General features: G+C 44.5%; 2 protein-coding genes across 3 annotated transcripts; one reads left to right on the top strand and one right to left on the bottom strand.

The window, feature by feature from the left end:
* Positions 1-4,476: 4,476 nt before the first annotated feature.
* On the top strand, positions 4,477-7,384 carry OR4D5 (olfactory receptor family 4 subfamily D member 5). 2 transcript variants are annotated; one of them, XM_040482798.1, is made up of 2 exons: positions 4,477-5,378; positions 7,366-7,384. In XM_040482798.1, exons 1-2 carry the CDS (start codon positions 4,477-4,479, stop codon positions 7,382-7,384), a joined length of 921 nt encoding a protein of 306 aa, XP_040338732.1. The 2 variants fall into 2 exon arrangements, with proteins under 2 accessions (XP_040338732.1, XP_040338731.1); XM_040482797.1 differs by lacking the exon at positions 7,366-7,384 and having other exon boundaries at positions 4,477-5,421.
* A 929-nt stretch (positions 7,385-8,313) lies between these two features.
* Positions 8,314-9,409, bottom strand: OR6T1 (olfactory receptor family 6 subfamily T member 1). Its single transcript, XM_040482847.1, is given in 2 exon segments — positions 8,314-8,466; positions 8,468-9,409. Coding segments are annotated over 2 exon segments (1,095 nt in total).
* Positions 9,410-9,749: the final 340 nt, after the last annotated feature.

Raw genomic sequence — 9,749 nt, forward strand, 5'->3', positions numbered from 1 at the left:
TCAGTCCCTCCTTTGTTCTTTGGCGCATGCTCATTGCAAAGCTTGGGATAACAAGCCTGAGAAACAGAGAGGGGAAGGAGAACCAGGAAGTGAAGTGTCCAAGGGCTTGGGACTCCGTTATGGGGAACAGTTTCGTATCTGTTTTCAATAGGCTGTAAACCTACTGTTAGTTAGGCAGCACAGCTTTTCTTTGTTTGTTTGTTTTTAATTTTTAAATGTGTATTTATTTTTGAGAGAGAGAGTGTGTGCAAACTCGCACCTGCAGAAGAGGGGCAGAGGACGGGCAGAGAGAGGGCGACAGAGGTTCTAAACGGGCTTCACGCTGTGGGACAGCAGAGAGCCCAATGTAGGGACTGAACTCAGGAGCAGTGAGATCATGACCTGAGCTGAAGTTGGAAGCTTTAACGGACTGAACCACCCAGGCGCCCTTGGTATGTCTGAAAATGAATCATCTCCCTTACTTCTCACAATGTAATCCAACTTTCTGATCTATATCATTTTCTTTCTCTCTATAATAACTCCTTTTTAACATTTCTTGCAGGGCAAGTCTGCTAGCGATGAATTCTTTCAGCTGTTATTTGCCTGAGAAATTCTTTATTTCCCTTTAATGCTTAGAAAATAATTTTGCTGGATTTAGACTTCTAGACTGGTGTTCTTTTTTTTTTTTTTTTAAGTTTATTTATTTATTTGAGAGAGATGGACACAGCATGAGCAGGGTTGGAGCAGAGAGAGAATCTGAAGTAGGCTCTGTGCTCCCAGCACAGCCTCCCGGATGGGGGGCTCAAAGTCAGGAACTGTGAGATCATGACCTGAACCAAAACCAAGAGTTGGACGCTTAACCAACTAAACTACCTAAGTGCCCCTAGGCTGGTGTTCTTTTTCTCTCTTTCAACACTTGAAATGTATCAGTCCACTTATTTCCTGTTTTCTTGGTTTCAGACAAGACTTGCCTTGTAATTCTTATTTTTGTTCCTCTCTTGTTGACAGTTTTTTCCCTCTAACTTCTTTCAAGATTTTTCTCCTTGTCTTTGGTTTTCTGTTGTTGAATATGACATACCTAGGTGTATATTATATATATTTCTTTATTTTTGGTATTCTGTTTGGTGTGCTTTGGCCTTCCTGGATCTGTGGTTTCATGTATATCATTATTTTCAGAACATTGTCAGTGATTATTATTTCAGGTACTTCTTTTACTTCATTCTGTTGTTCCTTCTGGTCTTCCGATTACATTATGTTGCATCTTTTAAAACTATCCCAGGGGCGCCTGGGTGGCTCAGCTCAGTTGGCTCAGCTTAGGACTCTTGGTTTTGGTTCAGGTCATGATCTCGAGGTTTTGTGAGTTACAACCCCACGTCGGTCTCCGTGCTCACAGCATGGAGTCTGCTTGGGATTTCCCCTCCTTTGCCCCTCCTTCACTCCCGCTGTCTCTGTCTCTCTCAAAATAAATAAATAAAAACTTGAAAAAAAAAAACTATCCCCAAATTCTTGGATGCTTTATTCTGTTTTTCTTTTCCGTTTCTAGCCTTTGCATTTCAGTTTGGGAATTTAAGCTTACTTATTCTTTCCTTGGCTGGGTCCAGCCTACTGAGGACCCCATCAAAGCATTCTTTATTTCTGTTACAGTGTTTTGGACTTCTAGTATTTCATTTTGATACGTTCATAAAATTCCCATCGCTCTCCTTACAGTACCAATGCAAGTTGCTCACTTTCTCTGTGGGAGTCCTTAACACAGTAATGAAAGCTGTCTCAACTTCCTTGCTTGATAATCCTAACATCTGTATGATACAGGAGTTTAGTTCTCTTGTTTACTTTGTCTCTTCAGACTGTGTTTCTGCTTGCCTTTTAGCACGACTCGTGATGTTTTTGTTGAATAGCCCAACATAAAATAATAGGAAGCGTCAGGTCACGGGAACTGAGGTGAAGACACTTTAGCGTGAGAATTGTTGTGAATCCGCCTGGTAGTTGCCGTAGTTGGGGAAGGCACCTCTTGCATTGCCTTCAGGCATCCTTAAGTACTTGTCCTTAGAGTCTGTGTCTTGTGGTTGTTTCAGCTGTAACCCACTGTTTTCACACTGGAGCCCTGCTGGTGTGGAGAGAAGGTCCCTGAAGGAGAGAAGCTTTCTACAGTCTTGTGATTAAACTTCAGTCTTTAGTCAGCCTGCCTCCCTACACTCACCCCCATAGGTGATACCACAAGGCTATAGGGCGCTGAAGGGGGGAAAAATGTCCTTCTCCCAGGTGGGATACGGCTCTAGCAAAGCTTTTCATTCTAGACAATAGATATTTTACTTCTCCTCACACTCTTCCAGTGCTAGGAGAGTATCTTTCATCATTCTTCACTGTGGAGATCGAACCGTTGAAAGTGTAGGGTTTCCCTAAGATGGCAGCCCCCAGGAGTTTCCCACCGGCATGCTAGTCCACACTCAGCCTCCAGCAATTTGTCAGAATTGCTAGTTAGGTGCTCCTATCTGTGTATGACTCCAGTGTTCTGTGCCAGGTAAGCGGATCTCCACTACGACTTCCTCTTGCCTCCCTTGGATCTCCACTACGACTTCCTCTTGCCTCCCTTGTCCCTCCAGGGTTTGAGGTAGCGTTTTGCCCTGTAACCTCCAGTCTCTGATGGCTCCGAGAAAAGTCATTGCCTGTCACGCTGTTTAGCTTTTTCTTATTTCAAAGATGAAAGTCTTGACTTCCAAGTTCTTCCCACTGGAAACTGACTGGAAAGCCCAATGTTGTGTATTCGAAACATTTCCTTGAAATGAAGATGAAATAGGAGTGCCTGGGTGGCTCAGGTGGTTTAAGCTCCCAGCTCTTGACCTTGGCTCAGGTCATCTCATGGTTCATGGGATCAAGCCCCACATTGGGCTCTGAGCTGACAGGGCAGAGTCTGCTTGGGATTCTCTATCCCTCTCTCTCTCTCTTTCTCTGCCCCTCCCCTGTTCACTCTCTTTGTCTGTCTCTCTCTCAAAATAAATAAATAAAATTTTAAAATTAAGATGGGGGGTGCCTGGGTGGCTCAGTCAGTTGAGCGTCTGACTTCATTCAGCTCAGGTCATGATCTCGTGGTCCATGAGTTTGAGCCCTGAGTTGGGCTCCGTGCTGACAGCTCAGAGCCTGGAGCTTGCCTCGTATTCTGTCTCCCCTCTCTCCGCCCCTCCCCCGCCCACGCTTTGTCTCTCTCTGTCTCAAAAATAAACATTAAAAAAATTAAAATAAAATAAAATAAAATTAAGATGAAATAAATACATAGAGATTAATAAAGAAAACCAGGGAAGCATGGGCTGAGCATGGCAAGTTCAAGGAACTTCGGGTAGCTCTGTATATATCATTGTGTATGTGTGAGGAGACGATGCATAAAATGATGAAGCTGGAGGGGTGGATAGGTGTCAGAAGGTGAAAGTTCTATGCAAAATGTGTCATGGGTCTTATTTTCGAAAATTTCTCAGTGTTTAATATAGTGCTTAGTAAATAGAAGATGCTTAGTACATGTTTATCGAATAAAGAAAGAACAAAGGCAGGAAAATATAATTGAAAAGTCATAATTAAAATTAAGGGCGGAATGACACGTCACACTTCCATTGAAGAGTATGAAGACATTAATTCTAGAAGTCTCACCAATAGCCAGCTTTTGAACATACTTAAATATACAAAACACCCTTTTTATTTTTAAGGGTTTCAAATGTTGAGGCAGCTTTGCACGTAGATAGTGATTTTTTACCTTCAGATAATATTTGTGGCCTTCTCTTGCTGCTTCTCATATGAAAAAGCAATTATTCTTTGGATGATGTCCCTGAAATTAACACTGACAAACACATTTTTGGGGGGCAGTTCAGTATTCTAGTTGCTTTTCCCTGTGTTTCCCCGGGGACTATAGTTTCTCTGGGTTTCCCAGAGCCACTGGACAGGAAGCTTCTTCTTCCACATGTTTTCTTATCTAACTTTAAGAAGACAGCAGTTCACGACCTTTATAGGTCTAAATATTTGGCCTGTGGGAATTTTTCGGGTTTTCTAAATAAAGGCTATCTATAGCTATGAGATATTAGTCTGCAGGAGAGCGTGCAGGTATTTTGGCTAATTGACATCATGGATGAGGGGAGTGAGAGAGAATTTTGGAAGATCGTTCCTGTTTTAGACCACTAGGTACCGGGAGAAGTGACATTTACTTCCAGGGTTGCAGTTTTTTCTCTGTGTATCACTTCTCAAGTTTTGAAGGCTGATTATTTTTGATTTTCATGAACTATAAATAGTAGCAGTGTTACCCTGAGTTTTACGCTCCTGTGCTTGATTATACCAATATGGGATGTTCCAATGCGTGGTTTCCTATAGAACTTCTTAGGATAGTCGTCTTATAGTAAATGAGACAGGGGAGGATTCCCCAGAGAGGGCAGAGGAAATGATCACAGAGAAGCTGGTGGATCCCGTGACGAGTACGTGCGTTTTCTTCAACAGGTTCGCTTACCAGGTTATACCAAACAGATGAATCCAGCAAATCATTCCCAGGTGACAGGCTTTGTCCTCCTGGGGCTCTCTCAGGTATGGGGGCTTCGGTTCCTCTTCTTTATTATCTTCTCTGTTGTGTATCTTATGACCGTAGCTGGAAATCTCCTTATTGTGGCCATAGTGACCTGTGACTCACGCCTCCACACAACCATGTACTTTCTCTTAGGCAACCTTTCTTTCCTAGACCTTTGCTACTCTTCCATCACAGCACCTAGGATGCTGTTTGACTTGCTCTCAGACAAGCCCATCATTTCCTTCGGCAGCTGCCTGACTCAGCTCTTCTTCTTCCACTTCATTGGAGGCATCAAGATCTTCCTGCTGACCGTGATGGCATATGACCGCTATGTTGCCATCTCCCAGCCATTGCGCTACATGCTTGTGATGAACCGCACAGTCTGTGGGCTCCTCATGGTAGCCTCCTGGGTGGGGGGCTTCATCCACTCCATTGTGCAGATTGGACTGACTATCCAGCTGCCATTCTGTGGGCCTGACAAGCTGGACAACTTTTACTGTGACGTGCCTCAGCTGATCAAATTAGCCTGCACGGATACCTTTGTCTTAGAGCTTCTGATGGTGTCTAACAATGGCCTGGTGACTTTGATGTGTTTTCTGGTGCTCCTGGGATCCTACACGGCACTGCTAGTCATGCTCCGAGGCCACTCACGGGAGGGCCAGAGCAAAGCCCTATCCACCTGTGCCTCTCACATTGCTGTAGTGACCTTAATTTTTGTGCCTTGTGTCTACATCTATGCGAGGCCATTTCGGACATTCCCTATGGACAAGGGAGTCTCTGTTCTGTACACAATGGTCACTCCCATGCTGAATCCTGCCATCTATACCCTGAGAAACAAGGAAGTGATCGTGGCCATGAAGAAACTGTGGAGGAGGCAGAAAGACCTTCTGGGTCCCCTGGAGCACTGACCCCCCCCTCCCCCCCAGATTAGCAGAAGCAGAGACCTGAGAATCTGAGGGCTGTTTCTCTGGGGCAGCCTGTTCAAGAAGACCTACAGAGTAGCTAAAACCACTTGTCTACTCTATTACTTACCTGGATTACTACTTACTTCTGTGCTGTTCTCAACCTCAGTCAAGTTCTGGTGACCTGAACTTTTAACACAGCTAGAAAATGGAATGAGTACCCTAGAACTTCTCCCAAGTGCCTCCTAGAGAAAAAGTCTCAGCTGCTATGCAGGCTTGATGTTTGGGTCAGATGGCACTTGCTCCTATGATGATGTTGGCCCTGTTGAGAAAGTTCCAGCTGAAGTAGGCATGAAGGTCATACATCTGGTGTTTCTTTTCTGACATTTCTTCTTGGACACAAAATATATCCGAGGAGCTCAAAACAATTCTTTTTTAACAAGTTTTTATTTATTTATTTATTTAGAGAGAGAGAGAGAGAGAGAGAAAGAGAGAGAGAGAGAGAATGCATAAGCAGGGGAGGGGCCAAGAGAGAGGGAGAGAGAATCCCACTGCCAGTTGTAAAGTCATAACTAGCACATCTGTCTCCAAATCCATGCAATAGCTTCCTACTCAATTCTCTAAAATCCACTTTGTTTCCCTCTAACCTGTTGTCCCCACAGCAGCCAATTAATTTTTTAAAATATGATTTGATCACTTCCTTGCTTAAAACCCTTCAAAGGCTTTACATTGCCTTATGAAGGAAGAAAGATCCCCATAAATCTTATAGATAAGGTCCTATCTGAACGGACCTCAGCCCACCTCTCCTTCTCCAGTCCTCATGTGCATTTGTTTCTCTTATTCCCTCATCTGACTCTGGGTCCTTGCAAATACTACTCGTTCTCTCCGGAATGCTGCTCCCCTACTTTCTCCCTGGATAATTGCTGCTCAGTCTGAGGCCTCAGTATAGAGCTCATTTCCTCGGAGGCATGTTCCCTGGTCTTTAATCCAGATTAATTTTCCTTACTAGTCCCTCTAACAAAACTCGGCTCTTTTCTCAAAAGCATTTGTCACAAATTGCAACTACATAGTAATGTGTGTATTTAGGTTTTCTTGTTTGTTTGTCTGTATGTTTTTTCTTTTTTTGCCAGCTATCCCAATTACACTATAAATTGTATAAAAGTGAGGGCTTTGTCTATCTTGTTTACTACTACATACTCAAGGTCTAGCGTTGCAGAGTTTGAGTCTGGAGTTCTCTCTTGTCCAGCAAGAAAGTGGATGCAGAATTGAATATGAGAGAGGCTAATGTCTGGGAAGAGACAAGAACCCTGAGTAAAGATCCTTGCTCCGTATTTATTAGGATCAGAAGGCTTATAAATGTGATACACGTGCAGAAAGAGACAGTAAAACAGTGGCCATTAACTCATGTGTGTGAGAGAAAGGGGGTTTTGAAGGTATGCAGATTTAGGGGTTAGGGTAAATACAAATCAAAGTCCTGGCGTTGAGCAGATGGCTGTTTACTGCAGGCACCAGGCACCAGGTCTGTTTATCTTAACTTTTCTAGGGGCTAAGACAGATAGAGCATGCTATCTCAGGGTTAAAAAGGCATTTTTCTTGCTAATTAGCTCTGGGCGTGTTGGCCCTGTAGCGGCTTTCCACTCTATGCTTGTTTTACTTAATGATAAATCCTGGGCATTTTCACCCTGCTGTGGCGGCTTTCTGCCTCTACCTGTTCTTGGACGCTTTTGTCCTGTGGAAGCGGCTTTCTGCTCTATGCTTTGTTCTACGCTGGGTGCTTTCACCCTGTGGTGGCTTTCCGCCCTGAGTCTTGTTAACCCATTGGTGCAAGCTCAGGAAGCTCTTTTTATTTATTTCTTTATTTATTTTATTAAAAAAATTTCTTTTAATGTTTTTATTTATTTTTGAGACAGAGAGAGACAGAGCATGAGCAAGGGAGGGGCAGAGAGAGAGAGGGAGACACAGAATCTGAAGCAGGCTCCAGGCTCTGAGCTGTCAGCACAGAGCCTGACGCGGGGCTCGAACTCACGGACTGTGAGATGATGACCTGAGCCGAAGTCAGACGCCCAACCGACTGAGCCACCCAGGCGCCCCATGGAAGCTCTTAAACTTATTCCCCACAGTCTAGCTCCACAGCCTAGATTTAAGAGCAGCAACAGAGGGGCCTTGATGCAGCACCAGGGAATCATATACTCTCAGGTTTGTGCACAGCCTGACCCTGTACTTGCACAACCATGTGGGTGTGTGTCTCTTTAAAATTTGTGCCCTAGACATCTCCCTTGGCCTTAGACGTCACCCTGGTCCCATCCCTGCCTAGCTCAGTGCCTTAATCCTACTGGGTATTTAATATTTCTTAAATAAGTGATTGGATGATTGGCTTTGTGTTTAGAGTCTATCAGGAAGAAGTTGACTTGGGAATTTGGGATATCTAAATATTTCACTGGTCACAGTGTTTTTCCTTCAGGAGATTCCTGTAGGAGCTGCTAGTCACCTAAACAGCAATGGCAAGTGAAGATCAAAGAAACAGTTATTACCGCAGCCCAAATGGAATTTCCCAATGTTCAGGTTCTGGTTAATCTTGTTTGTAATAGTCTAGATGGAAGTCATCAGAAGCCTTCTTCTTACTCCCCTCTAAGCTCCAGATCTGAGTCTCCATATTTTTAGCATTCTCTGATTGGCTTTGCATGACAGGACCCTGAAGCAATAGTAAGTATGCTTGAGAATACACATACGGAGGAAGAGGAACGGCGTCCCTGAAGGAAGTCCACACGCTTACCTGCCCCAAGGGAAATGTGTCCTAACTAGAATTCTGAAGTGTGGCCAACTGGATCAGCCTTCTCTATGGGGAGGGGAGGGCATCAGGAAGAGAGGAGAGAGGAAAACGAACTCTCTCTCTCTCTTTCATGATGCGTCATTCTGGAGGCTAGTTTTTAATTGTCTGAGAAAAGTGCAGGGTGTTGTTGGACTGATTTGAACTTCAAATACATTTTTACAAATTGCATACATTTTTAACCTCTTAATCCAATATTTCCTTTTACTTGTGACCCTCATAGTCTCTCGAAGCCATGGTTCTGTGCCACATCAGGGCATCTCTTAGGGCCTGCTTCACCTTATCGTTGCGGAGACTGAAGATGAATGGGTTCAGGAGGGGTGTGATGATACAGCTCAGGACGGAGGCCCCTTTGTGGAGCAGCGTGGACTGAGCCTCTGACATACGGATGTAGAGAAAAATGGAGCTGCCATAGACAATGATGACCACTGTAAGGTGTGAGGCACAAGTGGAGAATGCTTTTTTTCGCTCCGCAGGTGTGGGGGCCCTGAAAACAGTGGCAAGGATGCAGGCGTAGGAAACCGAGGTCAGTGCCAGCGAGCCCAGTAACACTGACGTGGAGAGCACGAAAGCCACCAGCTCCAGTAAGCGGGTGTCTCCGCAAGAGAGCCTCAGCAAGGGCCAACTGTCACAGAAAAAGTGGTCAATACCATTGGGGCCACAGAAAGGCAAGTTGGCCACAAGGATGGTGGGGCACAGGACCCAGAGGAATCCAGCCAACCAGGAGGCCAGAACCAGTTGGGAACAGACACGGCCATTCATTAGAGTCTCATAGTAGAGAGGTCGGCAGATTGCCAAGTAACGATCTAGAGACATGACAGTTAAGAGGAAGAAGTCGGTGGTGCCTAGGAGGAAGTAGAAGTAAGACTGGATGATGCAGGTGGCGAATGAGATGGAGTGGTCCCCCGTAAGAATGACGACAAGCATCTTGGGAACCACAACAGACACGAGCAACAGCTCCAGGAAGGACAGATGCCTCAGGAAGAAGTACATCTGTGTGTGCAGGTGTCGATCCGTCCAACTGAGCCCAATGATGAGCAGGTTGCCTGTGGCCGTTACAGCGTAGGCTGCCATCAAAGCCAGGAACAGCAGGAACTGCAGGATGTGGCTTCTGGGGAAACCCAGAAGGACAAACCCTGTCACGTGAGTCCAGTTTTCAGGACTCATCTCTGGTCATCGGCAGGAGGAACGAAACAGAACTTCATAACTGGATCTACAGCCACAAGTCATCAGTTAATCAATCAATAAAATAATAGGCACCTAGCACTTGATTACATTCTGAGAATATATTAATCTGTCTGCTTACTGGTGACTAACCAAAATTATGATAGCAAGAGCATACTAATAATAACACAGATGATATTGAACACTAAGTACGTATTGGGAAATTTTGGATGCAGTATCTCCTTTCATGTCAGCTCTCAAAGATAAATATAACTGTTCTCATCTTACAGATAAGGGAAGGAAGACTGAAGAAGTTTAGGGAAATTTTCTATGATCAAATAGA

Source organism: Herpailurus yagouaroundi, unplaced genomic scaffold (genome assembly GCF_014898765.1).
Source record: "Herpailurus yagouaroundi ecotype Mexico unplaced genomic scaffold, PumYag 161, whole genome shotgun sequence".
NCBI classification, from domain to species: domain Eukaryota; kingdom Metazoa; phylum Chordata; class Mammalia; order Carnivora; family Felidae; genus Herpailurus; species Herpailurus yagouaroundi.